General features: G+C 41.8%; 1 protein-coding gene across 5 annotated transcripts in view; it reads right to left on the bottom strand.

Annotated features, from left to right (window-relative positions):
- Positions 1 to 23,055, bottom strand: part of GGACT (gamma-glutamylamine cyclotransferase) — a 40,311-nt gene that overhangs the window by 5,018 nt on the left and 12,238 nt on the right. Inside the window, exons 2-3 of one of the 5 annotated variants that reach the window (XM_090022778.1) lie at positions 8,336 to 8,439; positions 6,901 to 6,999 (exon numbers count right to left, since the gene is read on the bottom strand). The exons of 1 other annotated variant lie outside the window; for it this stretch is intronic. In XM_090022778.1, coding sequence (XP_089878904.1) covers positions 6,901 to 6,919 — 19 coding nt within the window. In that variant the 5' untranslated portion in view covers positions 6,920 to 6,999; positions 8,336 to 8,439. Of the gene's footprint in view, positions 1 to 6,900; positions 7,131 to 8,335; positions 8,440 to 23,055 lie in introns of those variants that run through there. 3 more of the 5 variants (XM_090022770.1, XM_090022753.1, XM_090022761.1) reach the window with 3 other exon arrangements.

Below are 23,055 nucleotides of genomic sequence, written 5' to 3'. Positions count from 1 at the left end.
CCTCCTGCTGTGATTTGCATTTCATAGGTATTGCAAATTTTGACAGTCCAGGCCATAAAAATATTTTGTTCAGTCTTGGCTTAATTTTGCACATACCCTTCAAAGGAAAAAGGGGTTGCTATAGTGAAAGATATGAAAAACTCTAGATTCACTGTTCCTTGGCTATCTTTCAGAGTATCTCCTCCTTCCTCCCTCGTTGTTGTTGTGTAACAAAAGCAGTTTTAGACTGTTTGATGCTTTTCCAAATTTTTCCATCAGTCACTAAGCTGCTCAGAGGCTGTCTCGGTTTCACCCGACACAGCAGTTTGGCAGCTAATTGCCAGACAGAACATCAGAGGAGAGCTTGGGACTCTTTTTGAAAGAGCCTTGATAAACAATATTCAAATAGTATGAAACCCTTTAAAAACAATGTAGAATCAAGGATTATCATGTTTTCCACTATTTGTTCTTGTTTTCGTGAGCTACCAAATATGGCAGATGGGTTAGAGTTAGATTAATCACAGGGTCACATTACTGGTCAACAGGAGTGTCATTTAAAATGTCCAATGTCCCTTCTGACTACTGCCATGGTAATTTTTTCTCAGTGAAGGAAACAACTCATTTCCATAAAAGAATATTCTTTACCAACCACAAAAAAGCAACCTACTTTAAACAGCTTTCATGTGGACAAAAAAAAGACCACCAGGATTCACTCAGTGTTTTATCAGATATAGTTCAGTGTAATTTCCCCTTCCTGACATAAAATGAGGTTCTGGATAAAGCTCATTCCCTTACAATAAAAGGAACATTAATATTCGGTTGCTCTGACTCCCTTTTATAAGAAAAATCATTACCTTTCAGATTGTGTTTTGAATAACAAACACAGATCCTTCAGGAAGAAACTTGTCCCAGTGGGGATTGAGAAAGGATCAGAGTTAAGCACTGAAACATGCAATTAATTCCCATTAGGGGATTAGGGCACTCGTGTTCACTTTGAATCAGAAAAATGAATTGTGAATTAAATTGTTCACAACCAAGAGGTTACTTGTCAGAGTTAATAAGTTAAAAAATAAAAGGCAAAAACTAAAATGCACAGAAAAACTCAAAAGCAAGTACTCCCATCAGAAAAAGATATGCTTCACTTCCATTAAACAAAAGACTTCCCCTACTGTACAGCAGAAGATACTCTTTGAAAAAGTTTGGAAGGGGGAGCATTAAGTATTATTGAAATGAGACATATTTGCACCCAATCTTTGTCTACCAAAGCAAGTTTAGCATTTAATATCATATCACTGAAATCTATTTAGGACCAATCTATGTACAGTGCTTCCAGTGAAGATTCAGCGTTGTTTAACACTTCCATAACAGCTTTCTGGTTGAAGTTTTAGTTTTTGACATGTTTGTTTAAAGGAGAGCATTCACTGAACAACATCAGTAAAAATAATCAGCTAGGAATATGACACGTTAGTAACTGTTCCTGCATGTAACAGTATCTAAATGCAACATTCAGAGTAACACCTCAATCTCCCCTGCCTCCAAAATTGTGACTTAAAAATAAAATGAGAGACTGCCTACCCTGCATATTTCCAGCTGCAGTTTAACAGGCCAATTCACTTTAGTATAATCATTAATCCAAGACAAACTGATTTGGACTTTTGTTAAAAAATTAACCACAGCCCAAATAGAGCATTGGGAGAAATAAAAGTGCAAAATGGAGATCTTTGCTGAATGTCATTTCCTATAAGAATAAATTAGACAATTCTGTGTATAACAAACAGCAAATCCATTCCCCCATCCTGTTTGCTGCACATTACATTACAAAAGCAGAACCACAAATGATAAGCATCATTTCTTGTATCTATATTTTGTCTGCTTTAAATACATTTCAGCCACCTTGTGGCAAGACAGTAAAGAGCAAGGATTTAAATTTTAGGATTTTCATACAAAGGATTTTAAACAAACTACTAAAAATAGCTCTAGAATGCAGCCAGAGATTGAATATTCAACAGTGAAAAACAAAATGTTGCCCCTTCTCAGGTAATCCACTTTGACATTTCATACCTTTACTAAGCTACCTTGGAGAAAAATCAGACCTTATAATGTACGCTAGCTTCCCAGACAAAACAAGCCCATTCAAAAGGTTCTTTCATGAAATATTCATAGTACAGTCATTAAAATTTAATGACATGGGAAAATGTGAGTGAAATCTGTATGTCATCTCTTCAAACTATTTCTTTTAACTATGAGTGACAGCCTGTCAAACTGTTGATGCAACCTATCACTTGTCATTTTGGTAAGCTAGGTTTAAAGACTGGAAGGTAAAATAACTGGGTTTTAGGATCATGAAATCAGAACCTGTTATTGGGTTAGACTAAAAGCCAGCTGTAAACAATACTAGGAGGAAAAAAACAGAGTTGGTGCTGAACATTAGTAGTAACAAGGTTTAAATACTGTATTCACTTATAAGCTGGTCTAATGACAGAGTCTTTGCTTAGTGCTTTATTTTTTTCCCCTACTACATAACTATTCAAATACTATGTGAAAGTGAAGGCCAGGAGACCTATTGCTAAAGGCTGGCTTAGTCAACCTGTAATTGCAGATTAGACTAAACTGTCACAATTAGGCTCTTTGTTCCAAGGTTTTCTCTAAAACAAGACCACTGCCTCATTTCCCCCCAACAACAGTAGATCCTATAATAAACATCCTCTCTGCAATGTTTCAGACAATTATTGGATCCTACTAGCGGCTTTGGGGGGGGGGGGAAACGGGGGAGCATGCTATTGTGGTGGCTCCAGGGATGTTAGTGATCATGGTAAGACTGGCTTGGATTTTATTATGTTGAAATATTTTCTTGCAACTTTGAAAAGTATCCATTTCTCTCCCTTTATACAGTAACATTATTTTCCCTTGAGAAAAATTCTTAGTGTTGGCTCAGTGACCAGATATAGTTACACATTAATTCTTCAGAAGTTTCTTAAAACTGTAGGAAACAGGTGAAAAAACAAAATGCCTTGAACTTTAAACTTGAGCTCAGTCTGTTTGAATGAAGTGAGTTTTAAGGTCACTCTTCACTCAATGCTAACTTTCAAGAAGGACCAACATGCCAGAAAGGACTCATGGGACTGCATCCTGTTGGTTCTTTGATGCTTTCATTTTGTTACTTGCTATTTTCTTTATAGCACAGACAAGGGCTTCCTGCTTGGGCCGACCCCTTTCCAACCTCACTGAATACCTCGGAAAAGTTTATGGCAAAACACCTTTCTTACATTAACCACAGAGGCACCAGTGAAATGATGGCTGCTTTGAAATCAAGAGGTTATGGTCTCCTCTCAGCAGTTGTTCACTCAGAAACTATGAAGTGCTGGTTTGTGAAAACAAACAACAGTATTATAGTAACCACTGCCATGTTGGACACTACTGGGTAGTACCTGTAATAAATGCTGCACTAACCTACTTCATAGCCTGCTTTCCCCTCAAGCTTTAGTTTATATCACAAAAGGAACAAACTACACCGTTTTTATCTTAAAGAGGTTTACAACAGTTCATTACAACTTAAAACAACCCCTGACAGATGGGAATCAAAATGCTATAAAAGATTTCTAATACTAATTAGCATTGTTGCAATAATCTCAGACTTTTTACCAGGTACAGGGCTGGTAAACATAGCATGTTGGAAAACTGAGTTATAACACTTTTCCTCCCAAATCCCCCAAAGGTTATTTATTTATTTTTAAATTAACAACATATGATGAGCAAATATGCAGACAGCTCAATTAGTCTCAGGTAAGATTACCACCCAAAAGAAATGTGAACCAGATACATAAATAGGCAAGAATAACTAGCCCAGGCTCAAATCTCAACAACAGAGCATCAGGTTTGTGTTTTATATGCAGATACATCCGAGTACTGTTACCTTCAGAAGAAAAACATAATCCCTGCTACAGTGAGTTTAAATGCCAAATCAGCATTAAATAAAAGTGTCACAGAAAGCTTTGGACAGAGCACCCAATCCAGTACAGACATAGGCGCTACTGTGAACTAGAAGCACTCTGCAGATTTGCATGCAACAGAGTGCACCGCACACCCCACAGTGCTTCAAAGCGCCCACATCCTGCACAGTCCAAATACAGGCCGTTTTAAACCTGAAGCAGAGTTTTTCCAGCCAGGTCAGCACATTCATTTACATACCAATACCCAGAATGTTTTCAGTTTTCACTGATTTCATACTAACAGTAGCATCCGACCCGTCTGAACAAAGCAAGTAGTATATTTGCATGGGAACGTATATTTCTACATCACAAAAAAGGAGGGAAGAGGAAAACAAAGGAGAAAAATAAGGGAGTGCGGCCTATGCAACATCAGAAGAGGATGTGACAACCTCCTTGCAGCGCTTTGTTAAAAATAAAAAAATAAAGGAGTGAGGACTAGGTCACAGCTCAGCAACTCTCCTTGGAAGAAGCTCCATTCCTCCGTCTCCAAGAAGCTGAAATAACCCTCACAGAATGCGACTTAGTCTGGAAGGAGGAGTTTTAACAGCATTCCTGTAAGATTCAACAATAGCTGTCTGCACCCACCAGCAGACACTTGCTTTGGAGGCCTTTTATGCTTTTGTTCTTGCCAGCATAAAAGATGAACAAAGCATTTGGCTGCCTGAGAGACTTTGGTCTGTCCAGGTAAAATTTAACAACTCTGCAAGTGACCAGGTAGTGTTACCTTAACTCCTTGGTATGGGGCTGATGGGGACAGATGGTAATGTGATGCCCTGATTTCATAGCTAGAAATGACTTTAAGAAAGGAATTCCAGCCACGTTCTTTCCTGGCAGAATCACGGTATGAGTTGTGGGAACCGTTTCTTGACTGACAAGTTATTTAACTCACTGATACATCTTGTACATATGACTGCCATAAGAGAGGCTATTTTAAATGACAGGAGAAACAAAGATGCAGTAGGCAGAGATTCAAAAAGAGCCACTTCGTTAATTGTATTAGAAATAAATTCAGCTTCCAGCTGGTGATGGTACTTTAAGAGGCTAACGCAGGATAATCACTGCTTTTATCAATCTAGCAATATAGGCAGCACGACGCCAAACTCGCTTTTCTAAAAGAAAAAGTATTGGCAATCTTGACAACCTGATTTTGCACCAAGATTATGTTAACCTCTCCAGAAACTGAAGCTACTCCAGATACAGTACTAGGCTAAATGTGATGTCCTGTCTGCCCAGAATTAGCTGCTCAGAGTAGCCAAATTGATCAAGGTTTATTTCTTAAATTCTGAGCCACCAAATAAAACTTTCCCAGATCCTGATAGAACAACCGCTGTAGAAGATGGAGTAATCTCTCTTTCAGAAAGGAGAATCAAGATTTACAGAACTAGGAGAAGTGAAATGGAGGAAGAGCACATGATAAAATGAGTACAGCTACGAACAAAGCATTTCAAATTTATCTATTTTTCATGAGATTCCCTTTCCCCTGCCCAATGTTAAGACTACAGGAGACCCATTGTTTTGTTGCAGGCTGATGCATATCAGCCTATTTGGGAAGTCTCCAAGAAAAATTGACTGTAGCACCAAAAACCAATTGCCCGGTTTCTGCAATCTTGGAGTGGTCCTGGGACCCAGCAAGGCAACTTGGGGAGTGCAGCTTGTCCAATATATGGACACTAGCTCCATAAGCTACATTCTTTTTGCTCAAAAATGGGATAGTAATGTTTTCAGTTCTCGACTGAAAGCTCAGGTCTACCATGTTGAACACGTAAGTGACTACAGTGCATTTGTCATTGTGCAACTGGAAGAAAAAAGCTGCGGAGAAAGGAATTAAGCAATCCAAAGTGGGGGGGGGGGAGGGAAGAGAGGCATGTTTTATGAGGGATATGCTTTTGTCCATCTGAAGAGATACTGTGACATTATTTAGATTTGCCTCAGAACTGTCTCATTAGGTAGCGGTGTTGAAAGGCATGGCCCCATGACATGTGGAGGGCCAGCAAATTTAGAAACATAAGCATAATTTAAATACATACATTATTTAATTTAAATGAAGTTAAAAATAAGAGTGAAGCAGTACGTTTGCTGCTTAAGTTTTGAAGAAAGTCAAACTACTATACTACTGAAAGCCATTAACTAACCAAATGATATGGAACAAGTAAAATGCTGAAATGCTGCCAGCCACAGTGTCTTCTGCAGGTACAAAGAAACTGTTTTTGTCATTTCATCTTTATAAATTAGCTCAGTTGTTGGGGCAGCAGAAAAGGTGATGGGGAGAGAGAGAAGCATTTTCCTTCTCCCATTCTCCTTCATGCAAGACCTTTAGGAAAAACCAGACCCTCTTCTGCAGGACTGAGACTAGAAATTCATACTGATATGGGACTGTTTTATCCCCATTTCCTCCACTCCCAGTTCAGGTAGCCCCCTTATATCTCTACTTTCCAAGTTTCCCTGTTCCTTCATGATTAAACAGCAAGGTGTTTGTACACCACTTCCTTACGTGCCCTTAGGACAAGGTATTTAGCAGAACTTGCAGATTTGTTGGGATCTGACAAGGCCATGCCATAAGCACATCTGCTAATGGCCTCAAACTTGTGACCTCTGAGCTGTTGACCCTATAGCTTAGCACCCAGCCCACCACTCCAGCCCTCCCTACACCAGTAAAGAACAGACATGGGTAGGAGGGGAGGGAGTGAAGGGCAAGGCCTAAGGGCTAAGAATGTAGCCTAGATCTCAGGAAAAGGGGTTAGTTTTGGCCTTGTTGAAAATTGCTGTAATCATAGTATACTTGTACATGAGACGTGGAGATGAAGTGGAGATTTGGGAGATTCTTTGAATATGCGGTTGCCTGTGAACACATGGGACTAGACTTGACCCACGAGGATCCTTCTTACTGTACACGTCACTACATCAGACCTCTTAAAATTACAGGACTGCTTACCTCTTCCAATGGTCACCATCTTTGCCAGCAACTCAGCCACATTTATACACTAGGAGGACCAATTTGGGTTGATCAAAGTCCACACATTAACTTTTCCCTCTGTTCCAAGACATAATCAGTGGATACTGATTAGGATACAAAAAAGCTGCCACTTTGACTTAAATTATGTAAGCGCTCCATGACATCCATGTCAAAATCATTTCACAAAGGAAAACAGAACTGTCAAGAATCTGGAAGCGAAATAGAAGAACGTTTTACAACCCCATTATTAATTAGGAAAAAAAATGTAAACAGTACATATTGTTTGGAATGATCTTTTTAGTAGATGACAGAATTTAAAATATATACATTAATTTCATTTTTAAAAAAAATTTAAATATACACATTTTTTTTAAATGGGCCATCTAACCCAAAAGGTCAGTGAAGAATTGAATTTTCACCTCTAAAATTGTACCTTGAACTTGGGTATACTTAAGCAAAGAAATTTCTCAGAACTTTCCCAACCTCAAAGTTTACATTTTAATGTTCATTTTAAATACCATTTGCTTCACATTTGACAGCAATTATCTAGGGATACTTATGAGACTTAATTAATCATACACAGCACCTTTAGGCAAACATTCACTTAATGGTGCTAATAAACTGGGGAAAAAAGAAACAAAATAGTACAAAGTAACTAGTGAGCTACAGAACTAAATTCAGCTGCAAACAGAGAAAGAGGAAACTAAGATGCAAAGTAGAGCGATGAAAAAAAAAAAAAAGACGTTATAAAGAGAAAAAGCAGTTGCTGTGAAAAGACAGATGAACCAGAATCACTTCTGATTCTCCGCACTTTAACATTTGTTTTGAATTACATTACAGAAACTTTAAAGAAACAGTGAGTCATTTCACAATTCAATATTTTCGTCAGTATCACTGTCAATTATCAAAGCATGTTTCTGAATACAGAATACATTTTTTACTTTCAACACCTGGTGTCACCAGAACAACACAGTATATATATAAAAGCTCTGCACTTGTGTAAGCCTTGATTTTAAGGCAGCTAATGCTTCCAAAAAATTGATCCATAGAAAATTAAGAGAAGTCATGCATAAACATGGACAAACATTTCAGTAGCTAACAGTCACACAATTGCCCTTGATAGGTCATTTGCTGATGAAAGCCTTCAAATGCCTTAGTTAAGTTCCTAATATTATTAAGAAAGGCCTACAGCAAAGGGACAAAATTCATCAAAACCCATTTTAATCAGTGTTAATTCTGTTTTTATTGAAGGTTAAAAAAATAAATAAATAAAAAAGCTGTCCTGTGACTCCAGCTAGAGCATAATTTGAAACCAGAAGCAAAAAATGGAATTAGACAGTCAAATTGAAAATTGTGATAAAAAAGAGCCTAACCCTGAAGGTGCCTGAACTTATTGTGTGCCTCCATTTTTTACCTGAAAGCTCCCGAGACACCTGCAGTTCCACTGTTTCCACATGTCCAGAACTCCTCGGGTCCAAGGAGCTAGATGTCTAGCTCCCTGCTCAGCCCTGTTTGGATCTGGAAATGAGGTGGAACAGCACATTAAGTACTCTGAGAGGCCCAGCCCACTAGATATTCTTAAAGGATTCAATACAAAGCACAACAGCCACAGCTACTTTTATTCAAAATATGGCCAGAGGAAGAGGAGTTACCATGACCACTATCTTACAAGATATAAAATACTCACTTAGGAAGCATGAGATCTAGGCTTCTATGCCTTTCTCCACCCAAATGGTTATAAATCTGCATCTTCCCTGATCACTAGGCCACAAGAACAATTTAGGTGGGGGGTGCTCTCCAGCTCCCCCTGCTGATGCTGGGCTAGTGGGTAGAAAAAAATGTAACATTTGTGGCGTCAGAAGAACAAGCAGCAAGACAGCCTGCCTCCATAGGCTAGTAGGTTGGCTCCTCAACTGAGAAAAGGAAGGAGATTCCCTAGGTTCTGGTCCCTGTTTTGAATGTTGTTTGGCATTTTACATTATAAAATATAATGGTATAAAAAGCAAAAATAAACCAAAATCTAGGGGCAAATGACTTCTTCATTCTTAACTCAAAGGATGAAGAGGTAAGCTAGAGTCAGGTTCCTTTTTGTTTGCTTTTCTTCTGACCCAATGATTCTTACATGCTTGGTTGTGCAATGGCCCAATTTCAAGATGAGGGTTGGAGTGTGACTCTACCTAGCTAAGCAGCTTGGGCATGCTTCTGTGCAGTGGCAAACCTGAACACAAAAGCCTAAGTTTCCCACTTTCTGGGTAACAACTCTAAGTAAATTAAATATATATGTAAAAGATGGGCAGCAATACAGCTACCACCACCTTTTGTAAAAAGAGTGAGCCCAATTAGTTGTTTCAAAGAAAATTTGTAGGGACCTAACCAGAGAACATGGGTTCTCAGCTCCGGATCTCAAGTGGATGAAGATATCTCCTTGGCAATCTCCACATGTCTACACAGCAGAGATGGGGGCCAGGGGGTGATGAGTTCAGACTCACAACCTATAGTTGGCGTCTCTTTCCAAATAGCTCTAGATGGCTCCCAGTTCAGCCTGCAGTTTTTTGAATCATCTTCTGAGGGACCTAGCTCTCCTTATGTACTGCATGTGGAGCTTAAGTGCCTAGTTTGGGGGTTTGGATTTCATTTGGGCAGTCAGATACCCAAAATTTAGACAATTCAGTACGTGCCATTATTTTATGCCGCAGTGCATGCCTGTCTGTGTGCTTCACATAAGAACACACTGTCTCGCTACCCTGCTCCACGGCTGGCTGGGGTGCAGTGTACCTCAGCACAGGGGCTCCACGTGCCTCTGTACATGGGCTCTGCAGCAGAGCCCCCACACTGAGGCATGTGGAGGCGGGAGCGAGCAGCCAGCCCGCAGCTGCCTGTTCCCCAGTCTTGAGGCACCCTGCACCCCAGCCAGCTGGGAAGGAGCTGGCTGCGGTGCAGGGTGCCTCAACATGGGGGCTCCACCGTGTGTGGAGAAGGGGAGCCCTGGACTGCCATACCACAAACTGCATGCGCCTACACAACTGGATCCAGCCCTAAAGTCTTTATTTTAAATCTGGCCCTTGGCCCAGAGTGATCAATCCTTGTTAAAAACTCATGCTATTTATGACCTTTCCACTTAAATATATGGATATATGAGTCAGGTCACATGCAAGAGCAGATGGAATCATAGAAAATTAGGGTTGGAAAGGACCTCAGGAGGTCATCCAGTCCAACCTCCTGCTCAAAGCAGGACCAGCCCCAATTAGATCATCCCACCCAAAGGTTTTCCTGTCTGGGTCTTGAAAACCTCCTAGGATGGAGATTCCACCGCCTCGCTGGATAACCTGTTCCAGTGTTTTACTGCCTTCCTTGTGAGAAAATTCTTCCTAATAGTTAACCTAAATTTCCCTGTCTGCAACTTGAGACCATTGCTCCTTGTTGTGTCATCTGCCACCACTGAGCAGTCTAGCTCCTTCCACTTTCGAACCCCTCTTCAGGTAGTTGAAGGCTGCTATTAATTCCCCTCTCCGTCTCTTCTTCTCTAGACTAAATAAGCCCAATTCCCCAAGTCTTTCCTCATAAGTCAGGTCTTCCAGCCCCCTCTCTTGCTGCCTCTGCTGCACTCTCAAATTTGTCCACATGCTTTCTGTAGTGGGGGCCCAAAACTGAACACAGTACTCCAGATGTGGCCTCACCAGTGCTGAATAGAGGGGAATAATCACTTTCCTTGCCTACTGGCAACATTCCAACCAATGCAGCCAAGGATGCCATTAGCCTTCTTGGCAACAAGGGCATATTGCTGGCTTATATTCAGCTTATGGCCCACTAACCCCCAGGTCTTTCTCTGCAGATCTGCTGCCCAGCCAGTCAGCCCCCAGCCTGTACTGGTGCATGGGACTCTTCTGCCCTAAGTGCAGGACTTTGCACTTGTCCTTGATGAACCTCGTGAGATTCCTTTTGATCTGACCCTACAATTTGTCAAGGTCACTCTGAATACTAGCCCTACCCTCCAGTGTATCTACACACTCTATGCCTTTTTGGATCAGTGTACCCCCAGTGGCTGGACACAGAGCAGTGTACCCCTGGTGGGGGGAATGGGAAAGGATGGGTGGTACGCAGCTAAATGTGGAGTGGCAGCAGCTGCTGTGTGTGAGCTTCCCCCGCCCCCTGCATCTGGGTGGGCAGGCGGTGCTTCATCCCCATCCACCCACACATACCCCCTCGGGCCTTTTCAAGTACCCTTAGGGATGTGCGTACCTCCAGTTGACAACCTCTGCTCTATGCCATCTTCCAGGTTGTTGATGAAGACATTGAATAAAACCAGCCCCCGGTCTGACCCCTGGGGCACTCCACTTGATACTGGCTGCCAACTAGACATTGAGCCATTGATTACTACTCTGAGCCCAATGCTCCAGCCATTTTTCTATCTACCTTACAGTCCATCCATCTAGCTTGCTTGGGAGAATGTTATGGGAGACCATATCAAAAGCCTTGCTAAAAAAAAAAATCACATCCACTGGTCTCCCCACATCCACAGAGCCAGTCATTTCATCCTGGAAGGCAACAGGTTGATCAAACATGACTTGTTCCTGGTGAATCTATGCTGACTGTTCCTATTCACCTTTTTCTCCCCCCAAGTGCTTAGAAATGAATTTCTTCAGGATCTGATCATGATTTCCAGGGACTGAGGTGAGGCTGACTGATCTGTGGTTCCCTAGATCCTCCTTTTTCCCTTTCTTAAATATGGGCACTATGTTTGCCCTTTTTTGAATCATCTGGGAGCTCTCCTGATTGCCATGAGTTTTCAAAGATTGCCAATGGCTCTGCAATCACATCAGCCAACTCCCTGCGCACCCTCGGGTGCATCCCATCTGGCCCCATGGACTTGTACACGTCCAGCTTTTCTAAATAGTCCCCAACCTGTTTCACCACTGAGGGCTGCTCACCTCCTCCTCAAACTGTGCTGCTTGATTCAGTAGTCTGGGTGCTGACCTTGCCTGTGAGGACTGAGGCAAAAAAGGCATGGAGTACACTACAGCCTTTTCTGCATCCTCTGTCACAAGGCTGCCTTGCCCATTCAGCAAGGGACCCACACTTTCCCTGATATTCCTCCTGCTACTGACCTGAATGTGTACAACTTGTAGAACTACTAACATACTTGTAGAAGTGGGCAAATATGGTGGGCAAGGGGGAGGGAAACTGGTGACTGCGCTAACCCCTTCTCAACATTCCTCTGGCAAGGAGTGCAGTCCTGAGATACAATGAAACACAACCAGGGCTCTCCGATCTACTGCTCAAGGGATCTACCCCACAGACAAACTTGCTGCCTCTCCCAAATTAAATCCCTGATCTGCCCAAATCATGACAGTTGTATTATGGATATAGATACAGAAATATTTTTTCTGGAAATTCTATATATACCCAAAATAGTAATTCTATAGATTCTGTAGAGAAATTGTTTTTTTTTTTTTTTAAACATCAACCTTCCTGAAGCACTTTCTCTAAAGCAAACTGGCAACCCTGTGGAAATAATGAAGAAAAGCAGACCTGGTAACCCTCTATTTCATTAACTAAAAGGTTGAAGCAAGTAAACACATGTACTTTTTATATTATTTTAATGGGTACAAGAGGTTAAAATCTTTCCTGGCTTTCACTACTTGCTTTAAAGCCCAAATTGAAGTTTGGCAGGCAATTACAACATAAAATGGTACAATCAGTTTGAGTTTCCAGAAAACACAAAAGACTTTTTCTTTTTTTACAAATAGCTTTAGAAAGGGAGCACACAGCCTTAACTTCTAAAAGACATTTCATAAAGATATTTACTGTATTTAAATATAGACAGAATTCTTAAGACATTATAGAAAAGCAAGTCCACGCTTGTTTAATGGGCTCCAACTGATATTTTTCTTTCTTTTAAAATAAAATATTATGCAAGAAAATCAAAAGACTACTGTTAAAATCATTGTTGAGGTACCTTTCAACTAACTGTTCATAACAATTAAAAGGTCAAACTGACATTGAAATGTATTTCTGCACTGCTTCCCTTCCTCTCCCCCCATTTTATACAAACCTTGATTTGTTATTGTAGATTTATTCTTGAATACTACCACTTTCAGCATTTTACTACTATCATGTATTAGGTTTGGAGCATGAGGAAAGAGAAAAAAGGGAGGACAGTGAATCCACAATTATAAAAACTTTTTGCAAACAGATTTTTTTAAAGAAGTCCAATGCACAAAGATTTTAAGAACAAAAGGTCATTTAATGTAACATCACTGAAAAAGTTACTTCCGGGGCAAAAATAAACACAGCTTCTTAATATTTGGAGGGGTTCCCAATACTCATGCAAAGCAGTCAATCTCAAATCTTCCAGCGTTGGGCAATTTCTTGTTGATAGAAGACCAGAATTAGAACCCCTGGAAGAACCACAAGCATGCAACACCAACCTGATGGATGGTAAAAGTGGAGAAAAGCTAAAGGATTCATGCTATCATGGACAGCAGAAAGATCCAGGAGGCCAAGCTCAGACAGAATTGGTCCTGAATCTAAATTAATGAAGTTTTTGTCTCTCAACTGCCCAAGTTAAACAGATGTTAACAAAAACAAATAAGTTTTAAAGAGCCTGCATAACACTGTTTGCTAACTCAGGTTTTACCTCCACCATGCATTTAAATGTGCTTGCTCTTCAGTCATCTACAGACTTCCAGAAAAACAGGGTAGATAAGGCCTAACATAAACAAACACAGAAGTAGTCAGTGTATGTATGTGTATTTTGTTCTGTTTTTGCTTTGTAACTAAAGCTTTCAGGCACAAACTTGTTATTTTCCTTTCTGGATTGCTTTTTAAAACAGTTTTGATACTGGGTGGCCAAAAATGAAAGGGATGAGGCCCACTTCAGATGACCCTCAAAACAAAAATCTGTCTGCTGTTGGTAGAGTTGGAGAGAACTGTACAGCTTGAGTGGAAGAAAATCAAAGGGTAAAATCCTGGCCCCAGTGAAGTCACCAGTTTTCCAGTTGCCCACAATGGGGCTAGGTTATCACTCAAGAGATCTGCCTGGATTGAGGAGAGGACAGAAGAATGACAGGATACCGGTGCTCTTACAGAGCCTGTCCTCACCGAACAGGAGATGAGAAAATAATGTGCTACCCCACAAGAAAAAGGTCCACAAACAAATGTACAATTGTTCATTATAACTCTATTGCTATTTTCAAAGGAGAAGAACAGAGCCACTCAAGTCCAGTTCTTCTTTCTTCCAGGATTCACAAGACAGTTCACAAGAGATGCACAGTTTATCAAAAGGTAACTATAAATCTAAAATAATCAGCATGGATACTTCATCTTTATCCAACACCAGGAGTAGCTCATCAACTAATCAAACAAGCGCAATCTCTATACTACACAAGGGTCTATTGTTTATTTGTATCAATCTACCTAGGCACTTTTCTTTACAAATCTGTTATTCTTTTATCCTAGTGCTTCATTTCTTGCAAGTTGTTCATTGACCTTTCCTGCATATTTTCTGACTCATCATCCCCATTCCACCCTCCTCCCCCAATCCTCTTAACATTATCCTCCCATATACAATTTTATCAATGTCCCAGTTTTTCTTATATGCCCCAAAGCATAATAAATATGCTGTATAGAAAATCTGTGAATAGGTACTTATGTCACCATGATGTGATTATGATGGTTGAACCATTTCAAAATGCATGGTTTTGATTTTAACTGACTTTAACTTACCGGAATGCACTATTGAAAGTTATAAACAAAATACAAATGAAAATGTGTTTTTACAGCCAATATAAATTTTACTCCACTAATAGCAACTAGTAAACCTGACTGCATTGGGGTGGGACAGGAATCTGCAGCTTAGAGGAAATCTGCACTGATACAGATTTTTTCCAATCTGTTTATATGGTAACATTATTTTTCAAGACTCACAGATCATTTAGGCCTTAATCCTATAAGACACAGATACATGTGTGCTTTTCCTCACATATGTTGCCTATGAAAGCTTAAAGCATTTCTGAACAAGTTGGTATGTAAGGTGCCACCCACCCTGCACTGTCCTGACTCACATATGTAGGGCCACTGAAATCAATGGAACTGCTCAGGGTAGGGAAGCTACACATATGTTTGAGTGCAAGCAGGATTAGGGCCACAGTATCTAGCACATGGAATAATGTGGGTTAACTGTCTTTCCAGGAAACCTTTGTTAAGTGAATGATTATGTTGTAGCAGCTCAGACAATATGCCTACACAAACTGCATCAGCAGCAGCTCTACCCACAACCCAGAAATAATTAGAAGTTGGAATCCACAAACAGCTGCCCAAGTAAATACTAAACTCTGCACATGCTGCTCATACTGCTGTGCTTTTGCAGATAACACAGGAACAAAATTACTGGGAACTTTACTCCTAATAAGAGATAAAATAATTCAGCTTAAGAATGTCTGCTTTGGAGTTGCTGAAAATGTTTATAAATATTTATTTGCATTTTGCAGGGTCATGCTAATATATTGATTTGAACATATCTATTGAGAAGCACCTATATCTAAACTAAATTCCTACTAATAATATATTTTTTTCAGAGAAGTAGCAAAGGAAAAGGAAAATTAGAACAACCAAAAATAAACAGATTTATTTCTGATCTGCATGTGATCAACCACAGAACAAAGTTATTACCTGAGATTAAACCCATGATTATGGACCAGCCAGAGATGATATCTAAAAATCAGCTGTGTATGGCAGACTTTTGTTTTAGGCTGAAGATTTGCGCAGTAGCTAAATGTTAAAAAATAAACTACAGGAATAATAAAATTAGTATTACAAAATTGGAATAACCATTTAGTGGCCAGATTAACTTTATTTCCTTAATTCACAATTCATACTCAGTATTTTATGGTGATAACATGCCTACTCTGATGGCACATAAGTTATAGATCTAATGGGATTTTCATGCCAAACAAAACTGAAGCTCTGAACACCATGCATAAACCACACAGATTACATCCTGAAAGATATGCGATTAAATCATTGTTTTAAAAAGAAATTTAGTTTAGAGAGATAATAGATTCCGTTTCATAGCAATAATCGGAAAAAGAACTGCTAGGCACAGATGCATTTAAGCATAACAAGTTAATGTATTAATAATAAGATATATATTATATCTTGATATAATAACTGAAAATATTGTAATTTATTACTTAAAGATACATGCAGTTAAAGATCAAATACCAATTAGCATCAAAGAGATAGATTAGATAAGCAGATGGAATCAGCTAGATTTTGTTACCTAAACTTCCCTATGGTCCTATAGAACAAATCAGATGGCAAATATATATAAGAAGAGGGGGGAGGGATAAATAAGAGTCCCATACTAAGAAAGATACTATACGGTACCTTATCCGTTCTGGAAAACAATGGAGCACTTTTTGTGTTGAGTAGACAGTGTAAAGCTTTGCACACTACTGGGGTTTATAGAAATAATCATACAGCTAAGAACTCTATCACTTAAATGTTATTTTCCTCTGGGCTCAAAGTCTCTCAAGTTTCACTCCTATAAAAACACTGCTTCCAAATAGACAAAGTTCACAAAGATACAGAGTTGTGATACTTTCCACATGTGAAATAAGCTTCAGAAAGCTTTAAGAACATCATGTCAGAGACTGGCCTAATATTCTGAAAAGTTCTATTAAGCTCTGTCACAGCAAGTACTGTAACCTTGGAGAAGGTAACTGATTTGATGTGTGAAACTTGTATGTGTATCATAAATCTCCTGCTGTGATTTATTCCCCACGTTATCTTTGGCCAAGCCAAAATTAAACCGGGATGATATACCATAAGTTGTGTTGAACCATTCTCTCTCAATCATGTAACTTCAGCTTCATTTACACTTTTCTATTGTCCAGGATTACTCCTGTACAACCTCATCTACATTTAAATTTAGCTTTCTTTCTCTTCCTCCCTTAAACTTTGAATATATTCCAGACAATCTAACCACACCACACAGACAACAAGAATTAAAGCAACACCGAGGAAGCAATTCTGAGCAAGAGTAGCTTTAAAAAAAATATTGTTTAAGTACATGTTTACACAGTTCATATATCTGCTGTACTCTGCCCCCTTAAAGTGAACTTACTGTGCGATACCACAGCATAGATCAGCAGGGAGTGAGCCTTTTATGTAGGCAAATTAACCCCACAACCTCCCAAGGCACATTCAAATGAGTGTGGCCATTCGGTACGTGGCGCTGCAAACCTGTCTACAGCATCACATACCACACATTCAAACATTTCCCATGGTGCTACTCTGCAGCGCTTGGGGGGGGGGGGGGGGGGGGCGCGAGGTTTGACCCATGGCAACCCCAGGTCAAAAAAACTCACATGGAAAAAAGAGAGCAGTGCACGTGGCTGCAGTGTGTACCACCCAAAACTGGATCTGGCTTCTGGCCAGGCTCCAAGTTGCAGGAGCACCACCGCTGCAGCTCCCCAACCCCCAGGTAAGGCTGCTGGGGCCAACAGAGTTGCTGGCCCCCGCCTCCCCTACCTCACCTGGGGTAATATGTCACGTGCCAAAGGATGTATGGCACGGGTGTTCCCCACAGACAAGTAGCAATGGTACAAGGTGTGCCGTGCCGCTGCTTTTTGTGCCCAGGGAACCAAACATCTGCGTTCATTTGGACAAGGCCCCTGAGTGCAACTCCAACCCCTCTCCCTTACCCAATCTGCTGTTCAGCTTTGTTGACTGCCCTGTGTCCCTTGATCAAGCTGCTGCTCTTCTTTCTGCTTCCGACCCTATGCTCCAGGCCTAATATAATGCTTTGCTTTCTGCTTCCTGCCCTATGTGCCACTGTGTTGTCTGTGCCCTCCCCAATCTGCCATGAGCCATGTGTGGCACCTGTGCCACAGGTTGGCCACCCCAGCATAGGCTTTCAGATTCCTAAACTAATTACTTTATGTTGCCTCATCTGCTTCTTTTCAAAAGGACACCAGCAATGCAAGTCAATAACAGACAATAACACTTCTAATTTCTAACTTCCTTTTTCTCCTGAATCTATTTTGTCTGAGGCTCAACAGTTCTCACCCATGCCAAGAATCATAGCTTCAATATAATAACTTCAAATTGCCTTTCTTTCTGATCTTTTGTAGCAGTGGTCACTGCCTCCTCAGATTTGACTTTGCTTTACCTTGTATAATACTCCTTTTTTCTTCTAACATTTCCTAGAACACTTAAACACCTCAGCTTTTTTGAGTGAGCTCATCCCGGCCTCTCATCTGAGAACCTATATCTTTGTTCCAACTTGTTGCAGCTTACAATTCTGTCCTTCCTTTACCTCCCACTGATTCTTCCCCTCTCACAAATTTCATACACAAATTGGCAGTCTTAACTCAAGTCCTACTGCCAGCATAAATCTGAGCTCATCCATGGAAACATCCAGTAATAGAATCATAGAAAATTAGGGTTGAGAGGAACCGCAGGAGGTCATCTAGTCCAATCCCCGCTCAAAGCAGAACCATCCCCAACTAGATCATTCCAGTCAGGTCTTTGTTGAGCTGAGCTTTAAAAATCTCCAAGGATGGAGACTCCACCACCTCTCTAGGTAACCCATTCCAGTGCTCTACTACCCTCCTCATGAAAAAGTTTTTTGTAATAGCCAATCTAAACTTCCCTTGCTGCAACTTGAGACGGTTGCTCCCTGTTCTGTCATCTGCCACCACTGAGAACAGTCCAGCTCCATCCTCTTTTGAACCAACCTTCAGGTAGTTAAAGGCTGCTATTAAATTCCCCCTAAATCTTCTCTTCTGCAAACTAAATAAGCCCAGTTCTCTCAGCTTCTCATAAGTTGTCTGCCCCAGCCCCCTAACCATTTTCGATGAGTCGAACCATATCTCATCAATTTTTGTTAGGACACTTAATTTACTCATTTGTTCTTTTCCCCAGCCTCTACAGAGCTCTTCCTACACGGTCTTCCACTGATCAATATAAAGAGTTTTTTGTTTTTCAGTTGGAAGACTTGAAGTTGGCTCATTACAGAGTAACTTCAGCCACTCTTGCTGCTCTGATGGGGAAGATCCAGCTAGAACAGGGTGCTGGGTTATTCACCTCAGCCTCTAATTTTGAGCAGATGGCTCCATGCTCTCTAGAGTACAGGAAAAGGAAACAAAAATCCTGATGTCAGAAAGATTCAGGCTTCTGGCTGTGTGAAAGCAAGAAGAGAAGACCAAGAGAAGCATCATGGGAGCAGAGGGAAGACTGCATATAAGGTGTTCTAAGAACAGGGTCTGGAAAGATGAGGGAGAGAAAGGGACCCATAGCTGGCACAGTCTCAGCAGTAGCTGCTGGACTACCTCTAAGGCAGTGATTCTCAACCAGGATGTCACAACACCCTGGGGGGGTTGTGAGATCCTTTTAAGAGTGGTGTATAATATTAGCACTGCTAGATTTGCAAACACCCACATGTAACACAAGATAAAACCAGAGATTTCAAATAAGAAATCAATATGTCAACAAAAACTGGACCTGTTGTGATCTTTCTGAGTTCTTTAGAAAAATAATAGAGCAATTCTTCTGTTTCATATTCAATAAAAAGGTGTCTTGGATATGAAAAAGGTTGTGAACCAAAGCTCTAAATTAGAAACCACCAGATTAATTACTTTCCTAGCAATATTTAAAGTAACTGAGCCTACAGAATTTTTTTTCCTATTATTTCTGGCAGGCTCGGTGAAGTCATCCTTTCGAACATCATCAAAATCTGTGTTAATGGGATGCCCATGGGCTGGAGTCTGCTAATGCAGTTCCTCTGAGTATGGACAGTAGAGAAAACTACCAGACATTTGAGAAAACTAAAGTGCCAAACTACTCAGACAGGCAACTTGTAGTGGAGCTGGCTACAATATACACCACTGTTCCTGGCTCAAATACTGATACTTTATACATTGCTGGACCTACCTGTACACACACTCTCCTCACCATTTTTCCTCTTCACTCAAATAGCCCCCAATTTTATCTTGTCTGTTAATAAGAACAGTTCATTATGGAATTACCCTTCATAGCACAACTATCATCAACCACTCTATCTTTGATGGATCTTTTCTGTGTCACTCAAAAGCTACTACTGTCACCATTTTTCCAAGATAAAAAAAACACCAGACCCTTATTCCTCACTTGCTACTTACATTCTCACCTTCAATTTCATTTTTCTCAGCAATGTTTTGGAGAAAATTGACTCTTATTCCTCTCTATTTTCTGCCTAGCTTTCAACACTTTCACTGTATTTAGGCAGCTCTTCTTCAGACTGGCAATAACCTAACCTCTTACCTTTGATTCTCACATAAATTCGCACATTTTGGAGCCCGAGTTGAGAAATAGGTACTTCCTGAAATCTGAAGCAAAGACAGTTGCTTTAGATACATGAGCACTGCCAGTGAAAGTTAGCATCTAGGTTATAGGAATGTAAATATAATTAAAAAAAATTAGCCATTTAACCTCCTCCTATTATATCAGTTAAATGGTTAACCAATAGCTTATATTTTCTTTAGACACCTGACACAGGAACGGCCCAGGCTTCAGCCCCTTATAGACTTCACCATGCACCAAGTACTGTGCAGGCCCCTGGTCGCTAACAGAAACCCATGGGTAGGCATGGCAGGCATGGCTGACCCACTAGGGGGCATCGCCCAGCTCCACAGTCACAGCTTCCTCTCACTCCCACTGGCTGGGGCTGCAGACCTCTCTTGTGTCCGAATCCCATTGCCATGGTGGTTGGAGGAAGGCAGGGGTAGAGAGGGAGGTGCTGGGCTTCCCACAGGGGTCAGACAGGGCCTTCCTGCCACAGTAGCAAGACTCATGGCCCCATGGTGGGTCTGCCCACCCCCAGCACTGGGTCAATGAGCAGGGCTATGGGCAGGGCAACGGGCTCCCCATGCCTCCCACTGTGCTTGTGCTGCTGCAGCTCAGACATGGAATGCTCTTCCTCCCCAGCTCACCCCAGGAGGAAGTGGGGGTCCAGTCCCAGTGAGGCAGCCTCTGCTTGGTACAATGCCTCCTTACCCTTTATGCCTGCGGCGCTGGGGTCACCTTGGGCCTGGTCAAACTGAGGCGGAGCTGAGCGCATGGCTAGCTGAGCCCAAGGAAGCACTATGGTAGCTGGAGCAGGCAGTGTCAGATTTGAGGGGGTCGCTGCTGGCTTTTCGTAAAGTGAGGACAGCCCCAGGGCATTCCTGACACGCTACTAATGCAGCCATAATGCTCCCCCTGGGAATGACTTGGGTTCATGCTCACTGCACAAGGGATCAGTGGCGACCCCAGGGTAAGGTGCAGTGGGACCTTCCATGTCCAGGCCGCAGCAGCTGAGGTGGGGCAGGAAGTTTAGGTAGCTTGCTGCTGTGGTAGCTTAAAAGTATGCCTATGTAATAAAGGTGCTTGCCAAAGGCTCTATGAAGATTTAACCAAGTGTTTTTCTGCATTTGTTTAGATATTAAGCTATAAGTTATTGCTAAAAGCCAAATTATAGTTTAAGATGTAGTGAGGCCTTGTATAAAGTAAGGCCTAGTAAATTTAGCAAAGCCCTTAAGTAGTAAGGCCCTGTGGCATAGTTAAAATTACCTTATCTGTACTGCTATTGGTCAGTCTAAGAACAGTTGAAGTAAAAGGAATCTAAGTGGTCGTACATTATCAGTGTCCTTCAGAAGCTATAAATTAGCTGGAATATTTGGAAACCATTCAGAAGAAAGCTGCAGCTCTGTGAAAAGAATTAGTTAGCTGTTGCCTGGATCAATAGGCCCATGGACCTCAAGGAGCCCAAGAACTGCATTCCAGGGTTCTTCCCAGTACCCCTCAGACAGTGTCGTTTGGGAACGCCTGACCTCACTAAACTCTGTGAAAAGAGAAGCTTGCTGTCCCCATCAGGCAGAGGGATGCCGATAGGTTGCCAATGCAAATTGCTTTTGTCTGTCATTGTTTGTCTTGTTTCTAAGCGTAGCTGTGTTTTTCTTAAGTCAATAAATCTTTCTTACCTTTCTACCCCCGACCACACTCTCAATCCAAACCCTCCGCAGGTGGCTGAGACAGCTGCCTTGCCTGAACCCTGGTGCTGCAGGGGGGCCAGGCAAACTCACCATGAGGTTGGAAGTCTTGCTGCTGTGGCAGGAAGGCCCCACCTGACCCCTGTGGGGAGCATAGCACTTCCCTCCCACCCTTCCTCCCTCCTTCTCCATGGCAACAGGCTCTGGGCATAGGAGGTTTCCAGCCCTAGCCCCAGTCCCAGAGGGCTCCACAGCTGCGCAGTGGCCCCTAGTGGCTCAACTATGATGTCACTGGGATAAAGGAGACCTGGTGGGACTCCATCCATGACTAGACCACGGGTATAGAGGGCTATAACCTGTACAGGAGGGATCGTGTTGACAAAAGGGGTGGGGGTGTAGCTCTCTATGTGAAGGAAAGCTACATGTCCCTGCAAGCTGATGTTGGCAAACGGCATGGACAGCTAGAGACCCTCTGGGTAAAAATTCGTGGGAAAAACGGCACAGGGGACACAACAGTGGGAGTCTACTACAGACCTCCCACTCAAAGTCCCGAGCTTGACCAGGAGTTCGCCCAGGAACTGACTGAGGCCGCTTGCTCCAGGACCTTGGTTGTCATGGGTGACTTCAATTACCCGGACATCTCGTGGGAAGATCACTCAGCAAAATCCAAGCGGTCGCAAAGCTCTCTCTCGTGCGTGGATGACCTCTACCTGACTCAAGAAGTCTATGGGCCAACGAGAGGCAAAGCGCTGCTCGACCTGGTACTGGCTACGGGGGACGACCTAATCGGCGACCTAGTGATCGATGGGAAGCTGGGTGACAGCGACCACGAGCTGATCACCTTCACCATCCGCCGTAAAGCTGGCAAGTCAGTCAGCAACACAGAAGTCCTTGACTTCAGAAAAGCCGACTTTGACAAGCTCAAGAGGCTAGTAGGTCAGGCCCTCAGGGACCATGACCCCAGGGAGATGGGAGTTCAAGAAGAGTGGTTGCTTCTTAAGGAAGCGATCCTCAATGCACAAGCTAAATCTATTCCAACACGGAGGAAAGGCAGCAAGAAGGCACAGCAGCCCCCCTGGCTCTCCAGGGACCTAGCGGACCTCCTACAGCTAAAAAGGAAAGC

The sequence above is a fragment of the Crocodylus siamensis genome, chromosome 1 (genome assembly GCF_052110815.1).
Source record: "Crocodylus siamensis isolate JL-2025a chromosome 1, ASM5211081v1, whole genome shotgun sequence".
In the NCBI taxonomy this organism is placed as follows: Eukaryota; Metazoa; Chordata; order Crocodylia; family Crocodylidae; genus Crocodylus; species Crocodylus siamensis.
Note: the sequence above shows the minus strand (reverse complement) of the source record. Positions and strands in the feature narration are given on the sequence as shown.